A 25,622-nucleotide genomic window follows, 5' to 3' on the forward strand; every position below is an offset into this window, starting at 1 on the left:
GTGTCACGGTAGGTGTGGCACGCTAAAAAACCCTCACTGCTCAATGGTCGTAATTGCCAAGCATAAGCCTAAATTTAAAAGCTCTTCACCGGCCATGGTTACGTCTCCATATGAGTGAAATATTCTCGTGCGAGATGTTAAGCAAGATAAAAATCAATCACTCCCAGTATGATTCATATATTAAACATTCAAGGTGACAATATACGTTTTAGAATCATTGGTGGCTGAGAAAATTCATATAGATATCAAATAATGAATTCAATACCGTATATAGTTTAGCTTCCGGATTTTAGCTGTAATGACTTTAAAACAAACATAAATAGAATTTTTTTAAAAATAATAAACGTACAACCGTGGATAAATAAATTATATGCTTTAGGTATATATTGAGTATTGAAATCCATCAATATTATTATCAACATAATGTAATTATTTTGTACGTATCAAACTTTCGTTCTGTCTAAATTGTTTCTAAATTTACAACATTTCTATCAGGTTTTCCGTTTATCGTGAAGATCGTTTATCGTGTTTTGCGTTTATCAGGTCTATCGTGAAGATCGTTTATTAGGTTTTGCGTTTATCAGGTTTACCGTGTATCCTATCATATCGTGCGTGTATCCTATCCTATCGTGCGTGTATCCTATCCTATCGTGCGTGTATCGTGTTCTATCGTCTATCATGTCAAGAATAACGTTGCGGGTACTGTACCAGCGTACCAAATTTGATGTTCTCAAGATATTGAGCGGACAGTATTCCAATGTCCAGTTTGACCCTTGACCTTTGACCATGTGACCTCAAAATCAATAGGGGTCATCTATTCCTTGGGATGTACCAGTGTACCAAGTTTGATGTCTGTCAAGCAACAGTTTCTCAAGATATTGAGGGGACAGTAACCCTGATCATTTAATAGACCATTTCATAACTACTTGTGACTGTATGAACTTTGTCATGTATTGTTTGGCCTCGAGTAGACCTCATTAAAAATCAATACAATATTCTGAATTCTCACCTCTGGAAGAGTTCTATATGCAACAATGAATCCTTGGTCTTGAAAAGGATCTACAATATAAGAAAACATTTATATACACCTGTATAAAACAAGAGGTACTGTGAGCAATGCTCACTAAGAATACCCCCCGCTTACCCCAATCTCCCAAAGGGTGTTGGTAATAGGTAAAACTTCAGTATTATGATCCAAAAGGTATCTAGGAACACAGCATCTCCAATGTGATGAAAAAAGCCGTTAAAGAATTTAAATGGAAACCATATTGCTACTTTGATGTTCAGTGTGCGTGACCTTTGACCTTTTGACCCCAAAATCGATAGGGAACATCTTCATCCCATGGGTAGTCCATATGTATGATATGGTGACTGTAGGTGGAAAGGATAACGCTTTAGAGCCCAGAAACCATATTGCTACTTAGATGTCCAGTGCACTTGACCTTTGGACCCCAAAATCGATAGGGAACATCTTCATCCCACGGGTAGTGCATATGTATGATATGGTGACTGTAGGTGGAAAGGATAACGCTTTAGAGCCCAGAAACCATATTGCTACTTCGATGTCCAGTGCACTTGACCTTTGACCCCAAAATCCATAGGGAACATCTTCATCCCATGGGTAGTCCATATATATGATATGGTGACGGTACAGTACACGACACGAGTTTTATACACCCCACCGTGGAAAGACCACGGAGGAAAATCCACGGAGATACACCGTGTCCTCCGTGTTCCACGGTGTGTGTTATTTGCAAATACACACAGCTGCTAAGAGCTTTGTTCTGGCCACGGGCGCCTTGCGGGAGATGTGAAAATGTGCCGCAGGCCAAATAATCAAGATAAGGGTGGAATTTTAAGAAAAGAAAAAATTTCAATATTTTCACCCCTGATACTTATATTGTTTTTCAGCATATTGAGCCGATTCCAACGATACCAAACACTATATATTATGTTTTTAAGAAAACCTGGTTTTGACTTTTTTTCTTTTAGTCTTCTTTCTTCATTAAAATATTCTTACATTCTATGTTTAAATAATGCGTACTTGCAGGCAATTCCTGTTTTGAATGCGAATTAGTATATTCAGTAAATGAAAAACATACATGTACAATATGTGATAGGGATATTTAATAATTACCAATGTGCTCTCTTTCTCTCTCTCTCTCTCTCTCTGTGACAAATGCGCTGTCTAACATAATTACCTCCATCATATTGTGTTGATATGCATCTTGACAAATATAACTTTATCCAATATAGAAATTAGAGCATTGTCGATGATTAACAAATTGGAATTAATTTATTACGTAATTAATAGAAGCAAAAATACAAACCATCGAATGATTTATTTTCAAAATCCCGAGTTAATTACATTTGACCGAGACTTATGTTCGATGCACTTTGATAGAGGTTTTCATTTAAAAAAATGTTCATCGGGAGTGTCTGGATAATGCAATGATTTTTGTATAATAAGTATATACCATGAAAATTCCTAGGGTCTTTCTCACAGTATAACTAAATTACGGTTAGCTAGTTTGGGTTTTGACTTCTCATGAAAAGTGTGAAATATATTGGGTCGGCGCGATATCAGATCTAGTCTAAGATCACGGGTATCTTACGCCGACCCAATATATTTCACACTTTCCGCAAGAAGCTAAGCACTTCTGTTGATTTCAAATACACGGATTAGCTGACTCCCATTGTTCTACTGAGGCGAAAACCCCTTCGAATTTGCATGGAATGTACAAGTTATACACAGGTCATTGTTATAGTCATACATCATAGTACCGCTAACCCGACAAACATTTTTTTTTATTTTGAATAAGTTATTGAATGACGAAGTATGACCAAACTGCAGATTGAACTTTATAGAGCCCCGTGCTAACATTACTTATATTTTTCAATGTATCAGAAGGGGTATGTTGCCGGTTAAGTTGTGTAAATTTCTTGACAAGCAATAAAATAACAACAAAAATGGTGCTTAAATTGTCCGATTACAAAAACCTTTCAAGTTTTCAAAGTACACCCTCTCCGATTCTACGTGCTTGTAATCAATATTTAAGGATGTAAATCCTCGGTGTCAAATGCAACTAGTTCATGAAAAAAAACTAATATAATGACTTAACGATTATTTGCTTTTATTCATATACGCTATCGATTATTAAAATCTTTAATTTAATCTTTAGATGCATTAGATAATGAAAGCAAGAGAGAGAGAGAGAGAGAGAGAGAGAGAGAGAGAGAGAGAGAGAGAGAGAGCATTGGTAATCATAAAAAATAGGGGTTTTTTTCATCTTCGTTAGCCGAGATTATTCGTGCACGAAGGCACAGTTGACTCAAAACCCATTGCTAGCGGAGATTAGATGAATTTTACCCCCGTATTATGTTATAACTGACCAAAACCTAGTATGTTTAGTTTAAACAATATTTATTCGTAAATAATTCGATAATGTTTACAAACAATGTCTTATACATGAAATAAGTACGTTTGTTTTACAACTTTCATTCAGAAGACGCGCAAGTTATTGAGTTACTGAATAAACGAGAAAACGTCTGCAGTTTTATTTCAATCGTTGTCAACTCTTTACTTTGTGATATTTCAAGACTACATGTACTCAATTCAATTTATTGGATCTCATCACCATTATGCAATGGTATATAAAAATATAAAGACAAAAAGCTGTTATATATACATTTAGTAAATAATACATGCGTGTAATAAAGTATTTATCAAGTTGGAAAAAAAACCTAAAAAAAAACGTGTTATTATTAGTATGGGCATTCTAATGAAATTTTCCTAATGAAAGTACGAAGTTTTCTAAAAGTTTGTTTAAAAGTAAAGATAGTTTTCATATTTATTTGTTTAAGTGATAAAAATTTGATTCTTTGCTCACATTGCTTCACAGTTGAGTACATAATGAAATTCATATCCAATGTAAACATGTACATGTATATAGCTGACCTTAATCACATATTCCTAATTACAATGAAAACCTTACGTAAAAATAAACTATTGCTTATGGTACACATTTCTTTGAACTGCTGTTTATCAAATTGAAATTACTGGCCTGTGATTGTCGTTGTTCATGACCCTTCTTTTATTTGGTAAACACAGGTGTTTATATACAGGATGTCGAGAATTTGGGCGTTTCATAAAAAGGTGTGAACGTCTGCAGGGCAGTCTACATATGGATATGAACCGAAAACACCAACGTATCATTAAACAACAATTACAAGAATTGAATGATTTATAGCTAATTTCTAAATAAGTAATGGGGTGAGGGCATGTATGCTGGCCAAGTGAAAAGGTTTTTTGGGTGAATCATTTCGGAAATTATTTCTTTGTTTTATCACACGAAGGTACACGGTGGCATCGACGGAGGTACAGGTGACATCCACGGAGATCCTCCGTGGACTTCAATGTCTAGCTCGCGCGGAAAAATAGGACTTCAAAGGTGCCGACAATTTTAAAGGTCCACCGTGTTTGGGGCAAATTTGTTCCACCGCGTTGCGTGGAACACGCATAAAACTCGTGTCGTGTACTGTAGGTGGAAAGGATAATGCTTTAGAGCCCGGAAACCATTGCATCTACAGACGGACGGACAACCCAATTCCAGTATAACCCCCCCCCCCTCCCACTTGTTGCGGGGGGTATAATAATATCTGAAGACTAAGAGGATATAGCGTTAATCCATTTCTATGTTCGCTGTATCTGGGTCGCTTAATTTACAAAACATCAACTCCTGACTCGAACTGCCATTTTGAGAAACGCTTTAAAGATCCGAAATACCTAACACTTTAAAGAAGGGAAAATGGGTAAAAATAATCAAAATGAAATAAAACAAGAGATGCTTGTAAAACACATATGCCCCCCATGGTGCAAAATTGAAAAGGGTTATACAAACACATCATTTAAATGATAGTAGTATCATCAATTCAAAATACTGAGCAGACAATATCTTCCTATGTCAAGAGTGGATTGACCATGTGACCTAAAAATCAATAGGGGTCATCTACTCCATATGCTGTACCGGTGTACCAAGTCTGGTGTCAATCAAGCAAATAATTCCTAACAAATAGGCGACAATATATTACTATGTCAAGTTCAACCATTGACCTTTGATCATGTGACCTCAAAATCAATAGGGGTCATCTACTCCTTAGAATGTACGAGTGTACCAGGTTTGATGTCTGTCAAGCTAATGGTTCTCAAACAAGAGATGTTTATAAAACACATATGCCCCCCATGATGCAAAATTGAAAAGGGTTACACACACGCATCATTTAATTGATAGTTAAGTATCATCAATTCAAAATATTGAGCAGACAACATCTTCCTATGTCAAGAGTGGATTGACCATGTGACCTAAAAATCAATAGGGGTCATCTATTCCTTATGCTGTACCAGTGTACCAAGTGTGGTGTCAATCAAGCAAATAATTCTTAAAATATAGGAGACAATATATTACTATGTCCAGTTCAACTATTGACTTTTGACCTCAAAATCAATATGCAGTCTTCGACGTTAACCGGTGGCCCGATGCTCGTGGCCAGTAAAATCGGGATCGGGCTTCTAAAAATATTTAACCCAGGAGTCCGGAGGGCCTGTAAATGTTTTATTGTATGTTTTGTATATATTACAAATATAGTGTGAGATTGACTCAGACTTTGTCATGACTTACATGTAGCAATGAAATTTCGCATCGAAAAATGATCAACCATCCTGCCTTTTATGAAGTATAGGGAGGCACAGGCACTGGAAATTAATGTAAATATATAGTATGTGCATATATAAAAAATACATGCACATACTATATATTTACATTAACTTTCAATGTCCGTGTTGGGATTCCCGTGGGGTTTCGGGTTAGAATAGGTCCTCAGTACCCCCTTGCTTGTCGTAAGAGGCGACTAGTAGGGACGGTCCTTCGGATGAGACGACAAAAACTGAGGTCTCGTGTTACAGCAGGTGTGGCACGATAAAGATCCCTTCCTGCTCGATGGCCATAAGCGCCGAGCATAGGTCTACATTATGTAGCCCTTCACCGGCAGTGGTGACGTCTCCATATGAGTGAAATATTTTCAAGAGGGACGTAAAATAATATTCAACCCGTGTAGGGAGGGGGCTCGTCAGTGAAATTCCAAACCTCACAAGCGTATTTCGCAATCACAACCATCAGATCCAAATAAATTAAAAAAAAACCAGTAGTACAAGGAGAAAAAGAAATCGAAAAGTTAAGCCCCATTGGACTGAGGGTGGGCCTTTGCTGAGATTTAATTCGGGAGAAAACAATGTGTTGTACGTGGTGTATACAAAACACAGTAGAACATGAGCTTCTGATGTCATCTGTTGAAAAATAAAATAAGATAAAATAATCTCAGTTGTTCTTTAACTATGATCATCTGGATATGTATTTTCCTACAGTAGAACATGCTTGTACCTTGCAAATAACAAGTGGTCAAATTAGAAAAAACATTTTGGGCCATTAAAATATTGTTCGGGCTTGCAATATTATTATACTGGGAGGCCCGAAAGGCCTGTGCTTCACAAAGTTTTTTGTGAAGACTGAATATGAGTCATCTTCTCCTGAAGATGTACCAGTGTACTAAGTTTGATGTCTGTCAAGCAAAAGGGTTATCAAGATATTGAGTGGACAGTATATTACTATGTTCAGTTTGACCCTTGACCTTTTACCATGTGACCTCAAAATCAATAGGCGTCATCTTCTCCTGAATATACACCAGTGTACTAAGTTTGATGTCTGTCAAGCAAAGGGTTCTCAAGATAATGAGCGGACATTATATTCCTATGTCCAGTTTGACCCTTGACCTTTGACCATGTGACCTCGAAATCAATAGGGATCATCTTTGTCTGAAGATGTACTGGTGTACCAAGTTTGATGTCTGTCAAGCAAAGGGTTCTCTAGACATTGAATGGTCAGTATATTCCTATGCCCAGTTTGACCCTTGACCTTTGACCATATGACCTCAAAATCAATAGGGGTCATCTACTCCTTAGGATGTACCAGTGTGCCAAGTTTGATGTCTTTCAAGCAAAGGTTCTCAAGATATTGAGCGGACATTATATTCCTATGTCCAGAGAAGATTGACCCTTGACCTTTTGACCTGAAAAACAATAAGGGTCCTCTTCAACTCACAACCAACCCACATATGAAATATCATTATCATCAAGTGAAAGGTTCTCAAGATATTGAGCGGACACATGTGGTCTACCGACCGATCAACCAACAGGTGCAAACCAATATGCCCCCTCTTCTTTGAAGGGGGGCATAAATATTGAGCGGACAGTATATTCCAATGTCCAGAGTAGATTGAACCTTGACCTTGGACCTTTTAACCTGAAAAACAATAGGGGTCCTCTTCTACTCATAACCAACCCACATATGAAATATCATTATCATCAAGTTAATGATTCTCAAGATATTGAGCGGACAACATGTGGTCTACCGACCAACATACCGACAGGTGCAAACCAATATGCCCCTCTTCTTTGAAACAAAAACAAAAAATTAAGAAAGCCAAAAAAAATATTCAATATCCTTCTCTAGGTGCAATATCACAAGAGTAATGTTTTAATCAATTTTAAGGTATTTGAGATTTTATATCGGGTATTTAGTGCTTTCATTAAAATGGCAGATCTTGTAAACAGTTGATGCTGCTGAGAAAACAAAGAGGTCCATGGGCCACATCGCTCGCCTGAGTCACCTTGGCTCATATTTAAAGATTTTTCCTATATAATCACATGTAAAACTTTAATCCCTATTGTGGCCCCAACCTACTCACTATGTCAGGAAGCTTTCATGTAAAACTCAGTTTTTCTGGCTCAGTGGTTCTTGAGAAGATTTTTCAAGATTTTCCCTATTATTTGTATATAAAACTTTGATCCCCTATTGTTGCCTCATCTTATTCCCGGGGGGTAATGATTTTAACAAACTTGAATCTGCACTGTCAAAAAGCTTTCATGTAAATTTCCACTTTCCTGGCCCAGTACTTTTTGAGAATAAGATTTTTAAAGATTTTCCCTATATCTTTGTATGTAAAACTTTGATCCCCTATTGTTGTCCCATCCTACCCCCGGAGGCCATGATTTCAACAAAATTGAATCTTCACTATGTAAGGAAGCTTTCATGTAAATTTCATCTCTTCTGGCCCCGTGGTTCTTGAGAATAAGTTTTTTAAAGATTTTTCCTATATATTTTTATGTAAAACTTTGATCCCCTATTGTGGCCCCATCCAACTCCCAGGGGGCCATGATTTTAACAAACTTGAATCTGCACTACGTCAGAAAGCTTTCATGTAAATTTCAGCTCTTCTGGCCCAGTGGTTCTTAAGGAGGTATGCTACACCAGAGAAATTTAATGTAGATGAAAAGTGGAAGATTTGTACAACAATATTTTGAAGTTGAAAATTTTCAAATTTGCACCGAAGCAGGAATTTTCCCTAGCGTATTTGCCATTTAAATACCTGAAGGATTCCCCAGCGCTAGGTACAAGCCCAGGGCTCAACATTAACTTTTTTTCCTATTTGTCCATTCGGACAAGAGACAAAGATATTTACTTGTCCGAACTTCAACTTCACTTGTCCTTAAAATTTTCTAAAAAGGATGTAATATCGTCAACTTGAAAGCTGTATTTAATTTACTTAATATATAGTCTATTTTTATACCTGCTTGCTTGATTTTTTTTATTATTATCTTATTCTCTTGATAAAAACTAGAACTGTCCTAATGGGACTAAATCCCCCCCCCCGCCCCGCGCGGGGCATATATAAGATGATGGGAATTTAATGCAAGCACATTGGATATTTTCACATTATCTACAGGGCAATCAATGTGAATGCAGAAGTGTATATTCTACAGTACAGCAGTACATGAAATAGTAAAAATATGCTTAATATAAACAATGAATACTATTTGGCACATTTTAGGCTGTATGATTGCAAATCCCTGGTCAACTCTTCTAGTCTTTAGTTTATATTCACTTTGTTAAAGATCATTATGTTATGCCAACTTTACTTTGTCATTGATTTTGTCAGTAAATAAATGACATTAGTATATATAGAAGATGTGCATAAAGTTTGAATGAAATATGTCCAGCGGTATTAGAAATAAACTTCAGACAAATTGCGTCTACGGACAAACGGACAGACAAAGTGATTCCAGTATATCCCCCCAAACTTTGTTTGCGGGGGTTATGACAACAAACGCATAAAACAAAATTTTATCTAGACTTCCCATCTTCATACCTGTGACAGAACTGTCATGCCACAACTGGAGATTTCAAAATTTTCAGCTGGAGTTTTGGTCTGATAACTGGAGATTTTTTATCGACATTTTTTTTACCGTTTTTGTGTGTTCATTGGCTAATGAAATCATGCTACTAGTAGTTTTTTGAGTTCATAATCATCAGATCCTTTTTGTGTTGAGAACATTGATAAATCCTTTTTTGTGTTAAGAACATTGATAATTCTTAAGTCGATACCTTAAAAACCACAATTAAATGAAAAAAACTTGTTATATTTATATATTTATTCCAGAGATAACAAGTTATAACAATTATCACACTAAAATATTTGTATAATCAATACATTACCAATGGCTACGAAGTCTTCCAGAATGCTTAATTCAGAATTACAAGCAAAGTAGAATAAGCTGAACTGATTTATAATAAAAACAGGAGGGTTGTTCTGAATGAACAAGTGAAACACAGGGGAAATTTTGCTATTCTATTCCTAGTTTGAATTAAAAGGGTAATATGAAACTAGAAAACTGGAATGAAATTTAGTTAGCGTACCAAACAATAACAAATGTTCACTTTCGGTAAGTGCAACACACTTATGGTAAACCAGATGGAATGATTTTATAAAACAAGTTGCAAAGTAACAACAGAAAATGCAAGTCAGCTGATCGAAAATTCAAAGTATAAATATATTAAACTTTAATGAATATCCCGGGATAAAAAAAAAACCTGAAAAAGAATGGACGGGTAAATATACCGTCAACCCTTACCAAAATGTAAAGTTTGCTGCAAATTTGCCGCAAGTTTGCTGCAAGTTTGCGGCAAACAAATCAGTGTGCCAGAGCTGTTTGCCAGAAGTGTGCAGCTAATGCCGCTAGTGGCATACAGTGTGCCACTAGCAGTACACAGTGTGCCACTAGTGGCACAGTGTGCCAGAAGTGCACCACAACTTTTCCTAAATGAAACAGTGTGCCAGAAGTGCACCACAACTTTTTCTTTGGTATTCAGAATCAAAACTGTGTGCCAGAAGTGCACCACAACTTTTTCTTTGGTTTTCAGAACCGTGTGCCAGAAGTTCACAACTTTTTTCTTAAAATTTTAGAACTGATACAGTAAGGGTACCAAAGTTCACGACTTTTTCTTGAATATTTAGAATAAAAGAGCCATATCAATATATATCCATCACAACATTTTCTATAATAGAACATATGCAACATTTCTCGCACCCCCTTCCATCGATCTTCTTGTCTTAATGGGAATTAGCGGTCATTTTGTCAGCAAATATTGAATTCAATGAAAGTTGCCCTATAATAGATATTATATATTAAAGTAATAATTACACTTGTATTTAATTATTTCAAACACCTTTTAACATCTTGAAAAAGAATATGTGATTTTGGTGATCGAATATTATTGTCTTGCGAGACAGTATAATTATTCTCTAGTTACCTTTGCATGCTGTCAGCAAAATGTATTTGTTGTTTTTGTTTATATTTGAGAAATGATTTAATTGGGGTGCAGTGAATACTTCTTCCGTATATATATTTCTTTACATTAAAAGCGGTTATCTAACATAGTTTTATTAGGATTAATTTTCTTGTTTTTGTACATATTAAAAAATAAATGTTCTTATTAGTCATCAATATGTATTTCAATATCATCGAGAGATTTTGAGAAAAAAATAGTTACCATCACTTTCACAGCTAATGCCCCTTTAAAGTAAGTGCACAGGTATCTGAATTTTAATCTAATTATTTCAATTATTTATTGATTCACCAAGCATGTTGGCATACAATCATGTTACACAATATGAGATATATAATGACAATAAACTAATTACTAACAGTTCATTTACATATATGTAAATACAAGTATATATTTGATATGTACCTGTGATATTAGACTATGTATACAATTTAGTATTGCATATTACATAAATTAAATGTAGTTATAGCACTCTACTTTTGGTGCGCAATTCAAAACATTCATGTAAAAATTAAATGTAGTTATAGCACTCTACTTTTGGTGCGGAATTCAAAACATTCATGTAAAAAATTCAAAAAACCTTCTAGCATGAACTACATTGACAGAGTTGCATAGGACTTTATAATGGTTTTCCTTTGATATAGCATCATATGTGAATTGTAGATGTTCAAAAGGTAATAGTTAATTAGAAAAAAATGGGAAGAATTTTTTTTTATATCTAAATAAATGGAGAGAGAGAGAGAGAGAGAGAGAGAGAGAGAGAGAGAGAGAGTTCTTTCTTTTCTTTATTTACATGTATATCTGTTGATTACAGTTCAGATACTGGGTTTGTGAGTTGAAATTAATCAAATGAGAGTGGTAAAAATCCACCTTTATATGTATAATTTACATATCAGGATTTTATCCAGGTACGTTATTCTGGTTTGTGGAATGCTAATTTATACTAAGTTAGAATAATCTAAGCTGTATACCAAAGTAGGTCTTCATGGGGCTTTACGGTTCTATGCATCGTAAATAGAGATCGGGTTCAATGCGTCGGGTGTGGGATTCACACAATATATGCTGAGCGCGAAAGTTGATATTGACAGGCGCCATAATGTTATACCGGTAAACAACATTTTGAACATGAATCGAGAACAGGAGTTGAATCAGTTGATGCAGATATTCTGAGGAGAATCTTCCAGTCATTGAGTAAGTGAATTACTGTGTATCTTATAGTTATAAACTCTCTAATATATTGTTCAAAACGAAACTGACCATCGCTCATATTGTATGTTGTTGCGTCACATCTTGCAAGTCGGTGTTTACGTTCATAAATTTACATGCTTCATTCAATTCTTTGAAATTATGTGGAATTTTTTTTTTTTTCAATTTCCTTTGTATGAGATTAGACTCCTTCTAGTTGCATTATCGTAGCCCTTGCGGATTTTTTTCTTATACATTTAGACAGGACCATATAGGCACTTTAAAAAAAATGGAGAGAGAGGGGGGAAGGCCGGAAAACAAACAAATAATTAGGCCTATTTCTGTAATACTTATGCTATTTTTTGTTTACTTTCTACTCGGGTGATATTTGCAAAACTTAATTAGTTTATTAAAATGGTTGATTTTTTTTTTTTTTATTCAAATGCTTATGATTTGAACCCAGATGTCCAGTTAGAAAAATTAAACTGCATTATGATCAGGGATGTGACCTCCGGAATCTCAATTTTGTCACTACATCAATGCATTTAATACGTTATTAAATTGGATTGAAGGTCTTGTCTTGGCAATAAAGTCAATTTGTACGTAAAGTTGGGTCAGCATGATATTAACAGTTGTACATCAGATATTGCATTTATTAGCCCAATGGGCTGTAACGCAACATTGATTATTGCTCGGCTTTGAAAATCGGTGGCCCCAGGTGTCGGGTGACAGTAATTACATGTACACACCCCAGAATGATTCCTTCTATGTTAGATGCCTTGCAAACTTATATATAGGAGGGCCAATGGTATCTCGTAATGATTTAAAATTTTATATCTTTTTCAGAATATATTTCCTGATAGTCATGCAGATTCAGAAGTTGTGATGGTGTGTTGATAGGCTGTCTTCAACTTGCCATATCTTAGAGTTCCAACATGCAGGCCTGGATTAATGTGTATAAATCACTAATGAAAAAAAGAATGACATTTCAATTTATACACACTTGCCAAGTGAATCTGATGAGACTGCTACATGTATTTGTGAGTAAAGACACTCTGTCTTAACCGAAAAACTATTTACAGTTTATCACAACAAATGGATGGGACAGTAGAGCTGTTGCGGACAATATGTGATTGTGATGACCAAGTACTGAACAAGTGGAAGATTAGAAGAAGGTCCAGAATTCAATCATGTTTTTGATTCTAAGGTGCAGACAGCATGGAGATAGTCCTATTATTCTCCCGTTCATCTATGATGGAGAAACTTGTGTAAATGTTTAGTGTTCTCCCTAATAATTAAGTGCCCACGAGTCTATTAATTTATCAGAATATAAAGTCCTTCACAGTATTGATTTTAAAATTAATGTAGATTGTCTCCAGATTTTTCTGAGGAAAAGTGCATAGTTTACATGTGTGAATTTTGAATATATTTCATTCTTGTCTGCAAATGTTGCCGAAACCTGTTGTTATTGATGCACAGTCATGTTATGCAAATGATAGACCTCCTTCTAATTACATGTACAGAAGATCATGTCAACTCCTTTGTCTTAATTGTATACACAATTCTAGCATTTATAGCATCATTTATATAGCACTTGCTAGTTTAAGAAGGATTTTATTTTCTAAAAGCTTTCATTTGACATGATTGATCTAAAACGGCCAAAATTCACAAATCTATTTAAATCACAACCTGACCTTATGTCAGAAAAGTGCCACTGTGGGTTGATATTTTTCTCTTGGATCTTGAAAGAAATTCTTTATGCAGCAGTTTCCAAATAAAATGTACTCTCATGGCCAGGGTGGGACTTCACCGAGAACTTTTTAACATTGCACAATGCAATATTTGTAGATTAGAAGTTGTTGCAGTTTCTTTAAGTTTTCTCTCACATCTTGTTATAATTATATTTTATATTTTTGGTTGGGTTGCACAATGTGCAAACAGTTTATAAAATGGTGAATGACTCAGTGGTGGGCAAGCGACAGTAGCGTCCCTGTAATAGTACCTACTTTGTGTAATCAACTCCTTTCACACCTCTCACTTGATGTTCCTTAAACTTTGTACAGTTGTTAGGGATACATTGAAGATGTGCATGTGCCTTTTTGAAAGTGATCAGACATTTTTTGAAAAATTTACATGTAGTTGAACTTCGTCATTTTTAAGCATTTCTTTAATCGACAGTACCTATTTTGTGTAATCAACTCCTCGTATACCTCTAACTTGACATTCCTCAAACTGTGTACATTTGTTTTGAACACATTGAAAATGTGCATATGTGTTTTTGAAAGTGATCAGACATTTAAAAAAAAATGTATATGTAGTTGAACTTAGTCATTTTTAAGCATTTCTTGAATAGATAGTAACTATTTTGTGTAATCAAATCTTCATGCACCTCTAACTTGGCATTCCTTAAACTTTGTACAGTTGTTATGAACACATTGAAGATGTGCATGCATCTTTTTGAAAATGATTAGACTTTTTAAAAAAAAAAAAAAAAATTATGTGTAGTTGAACTTGGTCATTTTTATGCATTTCTTGAATAGATGGTACGTATTTTGTGTGATCAACTCATGCACATCTAAATTGATATTCCTCAAACTTTGTACAGTAGTTATGGACACATTGAAGATGTGCATGTGTCTTTTTGAAAGTGATCAGACTTTTTTCAAAAAAATTACATTTAGTTGAACTTTGTCATTTTTTTAAGCATTTCCTGAATAGATGGTACCTATTTTTTGTAATCAACTCCTCTTACAGCATTTATTTGACATCCTTCAGACCTTGAACAGCTGTTATGGAAGCATTGTAAATGTGCATGTGTCTTTTCGGAAGTGATCAGACATTCTTTGAAAAATTTACATGTGCATGGTGAAGTTGAACTTAGTCATTTTTTAAGCATGGTACTTTATGTAACCAACTCAGCTTTTACCTAACATTTTCCAGACCCTGTACATTATAGATGTTTTAAAAACATTGAAGATATTCATGTAACATTTTAAAAATGCTTCTCTTTTTTTTTTCTCTCTCTCTTTTTTGTTGTTGAAAAATTCTACCTTTAATTTGTCATTTTCCCAGTATATGTTTCTACTGTTGTTCCTATGATAGAGAACATATTTTACAAGAACCCGGTCATTACTGTTTTTGAATAAAAAAATTTCAATTAGTATTTTTGAATATGTTAATTACTTGATATGTCATTGTCCTTGAAATTATATTAATTGAATTGTTATTGTGTTTTTGTTTTGTAATGACAGTTTATATAGCATCCCTTAATTTCGAGCAGACAGTGCCAGAAGTGTGCCGCAAACTGTGTGCCAGAAGTCTGCAGCAAGAGTGTGCCGCAAGTTTGCCGCAAACTGTGTGCCAGAGGAAAAATTTGCATACGAAAAGTATACTTGCGGCAAATATGCCGCACACTGTGTGCCAGAAGTGTGCAGCAAGTGTGTGCCGCAAGTTTGCCGCAAACTGTGTGCCAGAGGAAAAATTTGCATACGAAAAGTATACTTGCGGCAAATATGCCGCACACTGTGTGCCAGAAGTGTGCAGCAAGTGTGTGCCGCAAGTTTGCTGCAAACTGTGTGCCAGAGGAAAATTTGCATACGAAAAGTATACTTGCGGCAAATATGCCGCACACTGTGCCAGAAGTGTGCAGCAAGTGTGTGCCGCAACTGTGCCACAAACTGTGTGCCAGAGGAAAAATTTGCATACGAAAAGTATACTTGCGGCAAATGTGCCGCAACTAGTTGCGGCAAACTTGCCGCAAATGCGCTGCAAATTTGCAGCAACTGTGTGCCAGAGGGTTTATATTTTGGTAAGGGAATATACCTGTATCTCAAATGCTGAGGTGAAATAAACAACAAATACTTATGAAATAAGTATAATTAAACACGAAATTGTGAGGTTTGTTTTGACCGGAAACACTTTCAGTTACACAAATATCGCGAAGCTCGAGCTCGATCGGAAATACGTAATTAAAAAAAATAGACGACTTTCGATTGTCTCGGGGTTTTTCCTTATCAATATCGAAAAATAGTGCTCAGAAAATTTTTGTTGTTGAAAATTTGAAATGACGGAAGATTTTACATTTTAACGGAAGGAACGGAAGGGGGGCTCAAATTCGGGAGATTTTGTCTTCCGACGGAAGAATCACAGGTCTGCATCTTGAATCAATGACTTCGTAAGATTCATGGATGCATTCTCTCACCAGAGGGCACGCTACATTGTGGAGCGTAGCGTAACACCCTCTGATGAGAGATTGCCATGGATGATTGAAAGTAGTATGCAATAAGTGAACACCAATCACGATTGAGTTTGACTCAGCTAGTTTACATAGCGATCGAACTTCATTTTCCATGCATTTTACATGAACTTCCGACTCTCAACTACCGAAAAACTTTTCACAAAATTGTTTGGAGACTTCTTTACATAAAAAAGCACTTGTCCAATCGGACAATATTCACTTGTTTGAAATGTTTTTCCACTGGTACCGGACAAGCGGACAAATGTAAATGTTGACCCCTGAAGCCTAATACATTTTATGTGTCAATACATTATACATGTAGTCTAAAAATAATTTTTGAAATCATGAAAATTGTCTTCTTTTTTTCTGAATATCAGATACAATGTATACGGTTACATGTTACGAGTGTATCAAATATTTAATACTCCAGTCTTCACGAAAACTCAGTGGTCCGAAGACCAAGGCCAGTGAATTTTAGGGTCGGGTCAGTGAAATTAAAAAATCAGGAAGTCCGATGGGCTTGTAGACTTTTTGTAAGTCACATTGAATATAACGTTGGATTTAGATATTCTAAACGTCTTATTTACTTAAATTACCATCAAAATAAAAATGAATCAATAAATAGCGCATAAATTGTTTTGACATCGTTTTAAAGTAAAGAACGATAACTATGTCTATACTTGTTATTGTCCAGATAACTTGTACGTTGATCACGTGAATATTCAACGAACAACTTATTGAAACAACAAAAATGGTTGCGTTCTGTATCGCACTGCACACCGGTAACTGCTGCTTTATTGCATTGTCAAATTAAAATAAACTTCGTCAATTGCAGTTATCTCTGATTTTATGCAATTTCTATAGTTTATAGAATTAATCAATCCTTTACATTTGATGTTGGTAGAGAAGGCTACTTCCTAAGGTGCACTTGGGCTGTTTTCATGTTTGTGAAAAATACGTGAATTTGTTGTTTGCGGGTGAAGAAAGAGAGAAAATACCATGTACAGTACGCGTGTTGTTTTTCTGGTATCGACAGAAAGGATGTCTTAGGGTGGATATGAATATGAGTAATAAGCATAGTTTCAGTAAATTAATTGTACAGTTTTACAATGCATTCCATAATGTATGTGATAAACATGTACTATAGAAATTTTGGGGGCCAGTAAATTTCACTGTGGGCCAGTAAATTCAGACAGTTCACTGGTCCGACTGGCCAGCAAGTTTTAAATGTTTTCGTGAAGACTGATACTCTATACTACTACAGTCCAAAAGCTCTTATATTCGTATGCATTATTTTCAACAACCAACAATTGGTAACTGTACATGACTCTGGCCACAAAACAAAATATGGTAAGTTTAATACGCATTAATAAAGTTCAACATTATTCGAAGTACATGTACCTGTAAAAATTGATTCATTATAGCAATTTGCTACTGGAATACATATAAACTCAAACTGTTTAAGGGTCATTTACTTTGTTTGGCCTTGGAAGTTTTTCTTCCAAAGCTTTGCAAAGTTCACAACGGTTTTTCATAAAAGGCACCATGCCTTTGTCAACGACTTTCATTCAGAAAAACATACAAGTTCTCGTTAGCAGCCTTGACTATTAAAACACAGGTATTGCATGCTGTATTCAGTGTGTTTGTTGAGAGTCCTATTCACAAACTAAACAGTGTCCAGGTTGGAAGCTTATTTCAGACTCGGTACATGGTAATAAACAGAGATTTGATATGAAACATTTATAAAAACTAGAAGCGTGTTTCAATTTAAAAAAATCTAGATGGAAAACACAATACATACATTATGAAAAAAAAAAATGTGATTGTGAGGGAGTCGAACCCAGTAGTTTTAAAAATAGAAAACATCTTTACATATAAGAGTCGATGACCTTATCCACTGAACCACGCAGTAGACCATATATTACTAAGGAAAATTAATGTACAGGTGAAGTTGAAAATAATACCAGTGAAGTCGTTTCGATTTTTTTAAATTAACAAAAAAATGCCCTTGTGAAACAAAATTTCAAAGCGACAGTTTTTCAGAGGAAAACTCGAAGAACATGTTCATGCTAAATTCATTTTGTTTCACGGAGGCAGTTTTTCTGAAATTCAGGGATACCCCTCCATTTTAACGCTAAAACTCATATAAATCGCTTATTGCTTGATTTAAAATCGAAATATTTTGGCTAATTTTGTCAATACACGTCTTTTAAACTTATTTTCAAAAATTATTGAATCAAGACATACGTTCCAATTGGTTTTATCATATATTTGAATAACTTAAATTTTTCGATCTTTCATGCAACACCTTTAGGGAAATTAACATGAGACGTGCAACATCTTCTTTACTTCATTTTGTCAAAAAATGCAGTTTTAGTAGAAGGTAATCTGGAATTTTTTTTTTTAAAAACTGCTGGACTCGAACCTGCTACCTACAGTTCAGCAGTCGGTATGCTAACTCACTAAGCTACTCGGCTAGGTATCTAAATTGAAAAGGAAAAGTCATATATTGCTGATATTGATTTTTCATCCATGTTTTTAAAGGAAGTCAGCCATTATGATGATGTAGAGCACCTCCTTAAGAAGATTTTTAAATGACCCCACCCTAATTTTGCATTTTTGTGATTATCTCCCCTTTGAAGTGGACATAGCCCTTCATTTGAACAAACTTGAAAGCCCTTCACCCACGTTGGGTTATAATTGGCCCAGTGGTTCTGGAGAAGAAGTCGAAAATGTAAAAAGTTTACAGACAGACGGACAAAAGGCGATCAGAAAAGCTCACTTGAGCTTTCAGTTCAGATGAGCTAAAAAAAAATTCCTGTTCTGAATATCTAAGCTAAATTCTAATATTCAGCAACAGTATAAAACAAGATTTGTTCTTAAAACTTCAATGCCCTCAAAGGTGCATACACTAATGAAAGACTTAATTTACATAATATAATACATGCATTAATTGATTGTATCTTGTTTAAAGTCTCTCGAGAGAATTTTTCACTCATATGGAGACATTACCACGACCAGTGGAGGGCCATTGAGCAGTGAAGGTTCTTTAGCGTGCCACACCTACTGTGACATGGGACATCCGAGGCCATCTCTGAGGACCATGTATTAACATTAAACGATATGACTAATTTGGATCCTTCCTAGAGTCAAAACCCTGAGGTTGCAAAATTCATCATTTTTTGTACATCCTTTTCTGCTTTCCTAAATATGCATTTAGATTTCATACAGTATCTGATTCTTAGCAAACTTAAAGAAGCCCTTCAAATCCCAAAATCAAACCCTTACCCCCTAGGATAATGAAATTTACAATTCTGGGAAAGGTCTACCTACTCCTTCAAAATATCCTTTTAGTTTCAATTTAGTATCAATGACATTAAAGCAGATATCATTTACTGTAGAATCATTTAAATTCGTGGGGGCCAATTTTTGTGGATTGCTGAATTTTTACGGTTCATGGGGACGTAATTTTGTGGATTTATATATTTGTAAGATTCTTGTATACTAGTTGTCTTTATTCGTTCAGGATGTAAATTCGAGGGTGAGGGTACCCACGAATTCCACGAAAATTGAGTCACCACAAATTCTAATGATTCTACAGTATATGTTTTGCACATATGCACTAAATATACTAAGTTTGGTCACACCCTGGAGTCAGAACCTCTACCCTGGGGATCCTGAAAATTACAATTTTGGCAGAGGCCTTCCTGTTCTATATCACTTTGTAATCTAGTTTTTCTTAAAGATATGCAGGTGTAGAGAAGAAAATTTTTAAAAATTGGTCAATTTTGACAGTTTTTGCCCCACCCCTAAAGCCCCAGGGGTGCAGGAGTCCTGAAATTACAAATATATGTTCCCCTTGTCCCAAAGATGCTTCAACATACCAAGTTTTAAAAGAATTAACATAGTATTATTGGAATCTGGAATTATTTTAATTCTTGGAATTTATGAAATTGTTGGGAAAAGTCATTAGTCACAACTAACTAACAAGAGGCCCATGGGCCACATCGCTCACCTGAGTCACCTTGGCCCATATCTGAAGACTTTCCATATATATTTGCATGTAAAACCTTGGTCCCTATTATGGCCCAAACTACCCTTTGCAAACTTGAATCTACACTATGTCAGAAAGCTTTCATGTAAATGTCAACTTCTTAGGCCCAATGGTTCTTGAGAAGAAGATTTTTAAAGCTTTTTCCTATATTTCAGGGTTCAACATTAATTTTTTTTTCCTACTTGTCCATTCGGACAAGAGACCAAGATATTTACTTGTCTGAACTTCAACTTCACTTGTCCTTAAAATTTTCTAAAAAGGATATGATATCGTCAACTTGAAAACTGTATTTAATTTACTTAATATATAGTCTATTTTTATACCTGCTTGATTGATTTTTTTTTTTTATCTTATTCTCTTGATAAAAACAACAAACGCATAAAACAAAATTTTATCTAGACTTCCTATCTTGAATCAATGACTTCGTAAGATCCATGGATGCATTCTCTCACCAGAGGGCACACTACATTGTGGAGCGTAGCGTAACACCCTCTGATGAGAGATTGCCATGGATGATTGAAAGTAGTACGCAATAAGTGAACACCAATCACGATTGAGTTTGACTCAGCTAGTTTACATAGCGATCGAAGTTCATTTTCCATGCATTATACATGTACTTCCAACTCTCAACTACCGATAAACTTTTCACAAAGTTGTTTGCAGACTTCTTTACATAAACAAGAGGCCCATGGGCCACATCGCTCACCTGAGTCACCTTGGCCCATATCTGAAGACTTTCCATATATATTTGCATGTAAAACCTTGGTCCCTATTATGGCCCAAACTACCCTTTGCAAACTTGAATCTACACTATGTCAGAAAGCTTTCATGTAAATGTCAACTTCTTTGGCCCAATGGTTCTTTTAAAGCTTTTTTCTATATTTGTATGTAAAACTTTGACCCCCCCGCTTGTGGCCCCATCCTACCCCCCGGTGGCCATGATTTGAACAAACTTGAATCTGCACTGTGTCAGAGAGTTTTCTTGTAAATATCAGCTTTTCTGACTCAGTGGTTATTGAGAAAAAGATTTTAACTATATATTTAACTTTGATCCCCCTTGTGGCCCCATCCTACCCCCGGAGTCCATGATTTGAACAAACTTGAATCTGCACTACGTCAGAAAGTTTTCATGTAAAAATCAGCTTTTCTGGCTCAGTGGTTCTTGAGAAGAAGATTTTTCCTACATATTTGTAAGTAAAACTTTGATCCCCTATTGTGGCCCCATCCAACCCCCGGAGCCCATGATTTGAACAAACTTGAATCTGCATTATGTCAGGAAGCTTTCATGTAAATCTCAGCTTTTCTGGCTTAGTGGTTCTTGAGAAGAAGATTTTTAAAGTTTTTCCCTATATATTTGTGTGTAAAACTTTGATCCACCCCTTGGGGCCCCATCTTATCCCCGGGGGCCATGATTTGAACAAACTTGAATCTGCACTATGTCAGAAAGTTTTCATGTAAATATCAGCTTTTCTGGCTTAGTGGTTCTTGAGAAGAAGATTTTTAAAGATTTTTTCTCTATATTTGTATGTAAAACTTTGATCCCCTATTGTGGCCCCATCCAACCCCAGGGGCCCATGATTTGAACAAACTTGAATCTGCATTATGTGAGGAAGCTTTCATGTAAATCTCAGCTTTTCTGGCTTAGTGGTTCTTGAGAAGAAGATTTTTAAAGAATTTGCCTATATACAGTCAAAACTGCCATAGCGACCCACTGTATTAAGCGACTCACTGTCGTATGTGACCATAAAAAGTTCCCCCCAAGACGTTACTCTATATTTTGTACCTGTATTAAATGACCACCTGTCTGACGCGACCAACGACCATGATTTTTACAACCTTTTCGTGTATTTTCACGAAATTTTACCTCTATTTAACGACTGTACATTTTTCGATTACAACGTGATTACTACTTTCGATTTCATTTGAGCCAACTATTCTGGGAATTATCGCCCCTAACACTTTCGTTTTCAAACGCGCGACTATTCTGGGAACTATCGCCCTAACACTTTCGTTTTAATACGCACAGTTTGGCGATGATCTTGTTTAGTCGGCCCTCTGAATAAATTATTATACCCAAGCTGTCAACATTCAGTGTCGTGTGTGGTTAATTAATAAAACCCAAGTTGTTGTTTGTTTAACAAAATCAAAAGGATAAGGGAATCAAGGCCGGTGTATTTGAAGGTGTAAATTTCGACAAACTTTAAGAAGTGCCGGGTAGGCTAGATCGGAAATGAAAATCTACCACTTGTTATACCATTATGTTCAACAGAGTAAAACATCTGCCCGATTGCGATATAAATCAGGTAAATATTGTGCTTAGGACTGAAATTTTAAAAGGAATATTCGCAGTTTTCCTACATGAGATACTCGAGGTTTCCAGAATAATGACCGGAACTACTATGCCACCGATATTCGGCTGTTTCCCCTCACTAAAATTAGCTATTTTTTCCCAATTATATATATATATATGTTTTTCCCAATTTCAAATCTAGGGAAATGAGGCCATTTAAAAAAAAGGTTACCGTATATTGCTGACAAAGAGTAAATACGTTTTAAAATTTTAAAATGCATAAAATGGTGTAGGGTTAACAATGGTGACCTAATTCTCGGATGTTGGACTTAATTTTTCAGAGTTCCTGTGAAGTCAGGTAAACGATTTTTGTATTATAAAAGTAATAAAACAGAACAATATTCTGGCTTTCAACTGGGAAAACTTTTTATGCATTATCACAATTAATACTGAAGTTATGAGTTTTGAGAGTTTGAAGCGAGCAACCGAGAATTAATGGCTGCTTTGTTAGCTCCCTTCTCACTATTAGAGGGCGAAGCCTTCTCACGGACCAAAGGGCCGTGAGAGCGGAGCTTTCCCTATAGGTAACACGTATATACATGTTTAAAGGGAAAATATAGAATACTAATGAAAAATTAAACCATACCTATGGAACTTGAAAATTTTGGTACCAATGGCGTCGATTCGAATACTATCGCGTGGACATGTATTTCTCCATTTTGAATCTCGTGTACCCAAGTTCACGTTATTCTGAGATGTTACATAAAATCCATAAAAGCATGTAAATCTTATTTTCTTAGTCATATATAATCACTCCTCGATTTAAAACGCCAATTGTACAACGTTTCCTATGTTTGTGAATTTGCTAAACACTGACGCTGAATATGACGTCACAATGCACTGTTTACATCAGTTGCATAACGTTTCCCGCATTCAATGAATAGGCAGATCAAAAATGTCTAAAGTTATAATACTTTGATTTAGCTCTGTCCTCACACGTTAGGCGCTAATATTTCGGATATTTTTTGTCCTGTTATGGATCTAGATACTAATGCCAATATTTTTTGCTTCGCCCTCAAACACGATCACGCCGTAAAACATATTATAGAGGGCAAAGCCCTCTCACGCCTGTGAGAGCGGATCTCTCCCTATAGGTAACACGTATATACATGTTTAAAAGGAAAATATAGAAAACTAATGAAAAATTAAACCATACCTATGGAACTTGAAAATTTTAGTCCTAATGGCATCGATTTGAATACTAGCGCGTCACTGCGCATGGACATGTATTTCTCCATTTTGAATCTCGTGTACCCAAGTTCACGCTGTTCTGAGATGTTACATAAAATCTGTAACAGCATATAAATCTTATTTTCTTAATCATATATAATCACTCCACGAATATTGCGATCGTACCATGCCTCCTATATTTGTGAATTTGCTAAACACCGATGCTAAATATGACATCACAATGCACTGTTTACATCAGATAGAGTTTCCCGCGTTCAATGAATAGGCGGACCAAAAATGTCTAAAGTTAGAATACTTTGATTGAGCGTTAGATGCTAATTTCAGAATTCTTTTTTTGTCCTGTTATGGATCTAGATACTAATGCCAATACTTTTTGCTTCGCCCTCAAACACGGTCATGCCGTAAGACATTTTACTATATATACCAATTTGCTCATATTGTGTCAAAACCCTGTGGATTTCTGCAGCCCTTCGTAAATGCCATGGGCCTAACGAGTTAAGTGTTTCCATAAAAAAAATGACTTCATATATATAGAGTTTCGTAATCAAGAGCGATTTACGTTTCAACTTAACAAATGCCTACCCATGCTCTCTGATCTTTCCTTCTTTCTTTTTTTCCCCAGTGAATAACTCAGCCACAGCTCTTCCCGGCAAAATTACGGGTTTGCTTGCATACCGATCCCGAGCGCCAGGTAAGAGGTAAATAAATGGGTAAGCGGTAAATGTAGTACGACCGAAACCCGAATGCCGAAAACCGAAAGTCCCGGATAGCGATTTTTTCGAGTTTTCTCTCTTAATGCTGCATGTAATAACATATAATTTGCAGAGGTTACTGTTTGTAACCTAGGTACATAAAAAACATAAACCTTTTCTGAGAATTATTCTACAAAGGTACCAATCCAGAGTTTTCACCTGCCAAAATGCGGTAAATCTAGTACGTTTTATAAATGTCGGAACCCAAACACGGTCGAAGACACTGACCGATTCCCACAGCCCCTTTGTAAATACTGGGTTTTAAATAATCCTATTCATGCAAAAATTATTGATTAAGACTACGTTTTATGTTTCTATCATTTTTCCACAACACAGAATAATAAAAACTGCTGTATTTTGTAATCGTGTTCTTGTTTTAATCGGAACAAGTAGGTCCCCTTAGTTTGGTAAAGTCGCGGTAGGTATTTTTACCGCCGGACACCGCCAGACACAGCCGAACACCAAAAATATTAAGTATATATTGAAATAAGTCCCTAAAACAGACCATATGTGAATAATTCAACGTATTTAATTCATATAATGAACTTATATACATAATGTGATAGAATACTGTAAAAGTTATGTACAACCACAATATAATTAAAATTAGATGTTAGATCCGCTCACATACTCGCTACACAACCATCTTCCTCTCATTGTATATTGTTGAACGCCCCACACGAGAATTTTTCACTCATGTGTAGCGAGTATGTGAGCGGATCTAACATCTAATTTTAATTAGATTGGTACAACCACCGCCGAACATCTGTATACTACCGCCGAACACCTAAGATGTGCTTTATAGTATGAAAGGTGGGTATCATGATTCTTGTAAGAAATATCACAAATAATTTATGATGTTTTTAGCATTTTTTAAAACCTGAAAATAGGAAAATGCAACAAATTTCATGTGTAACTAGGCCTTTTTTGGAAATACATCAGACTATAGTTTAGCGTTTGACTCCGATCCCGATCCCGATCAAATTTAAGCGCATTGCTGATCACCAAATATAAACGAGTACAATAAAAAAAAAAAAATGAATAAATAAATAAAATAATTAAATAAACATGACTTTTGATTAAAAAGCAAAATTATATATATACACCCATTCTG

The 25,622-nt window shown here is 35.5% G+C and overlaps 1 protein-coding gene across 2 annotated transcripts in view; it reads right to left on the reverse strand.

Moving 5' to 3' along the window:
- LOC125674155 (DNA mismatch repair protein Msh2-like) overlaps positions 1-24,446 on the reverse strand; it is a 243,605-nt gene extending 219,159 nt beyond the window's left edge. Inside the window, exons 1-2 of one of the 2 annotated variants that reach the window (XM_056158092.1) lie at positions 24,339-24,446; positions 1,010-1,059 (exon numbers count right to left, since the gene is read on the reverse strand). In XM_056158092.1, coding sequence (XP_056014067.1) covers positions 1,010-1,059; positions 24,339-24,342 — 54 coding nt within the window. In that variant the 5' untranslated portion in view covers positions 24,343-24,446. The remainder of the gene's footprint in view (positions 1-1,009; positions 1,060-24,338) is intronic. The other variant, XM_056158093.1, reaches the window with a different exon arrangement.
- Between the last annotated feature and the right edge of the window lie 1,176 nt (positions 24,447-25,622).

This window comes from Ostrea edulis, chromosome 3 (genome assembly GCF_947568905.1).
Source record: "Ostrea edulis chromosome 3, xbOstEdul1.1, whole genome shotgun sequence".
NCBI lineage: Eukaryota > Metazoa > Mollusca > Bivalvia > Ostreida > Ostreidae > Ostrea > Ostrea edulis.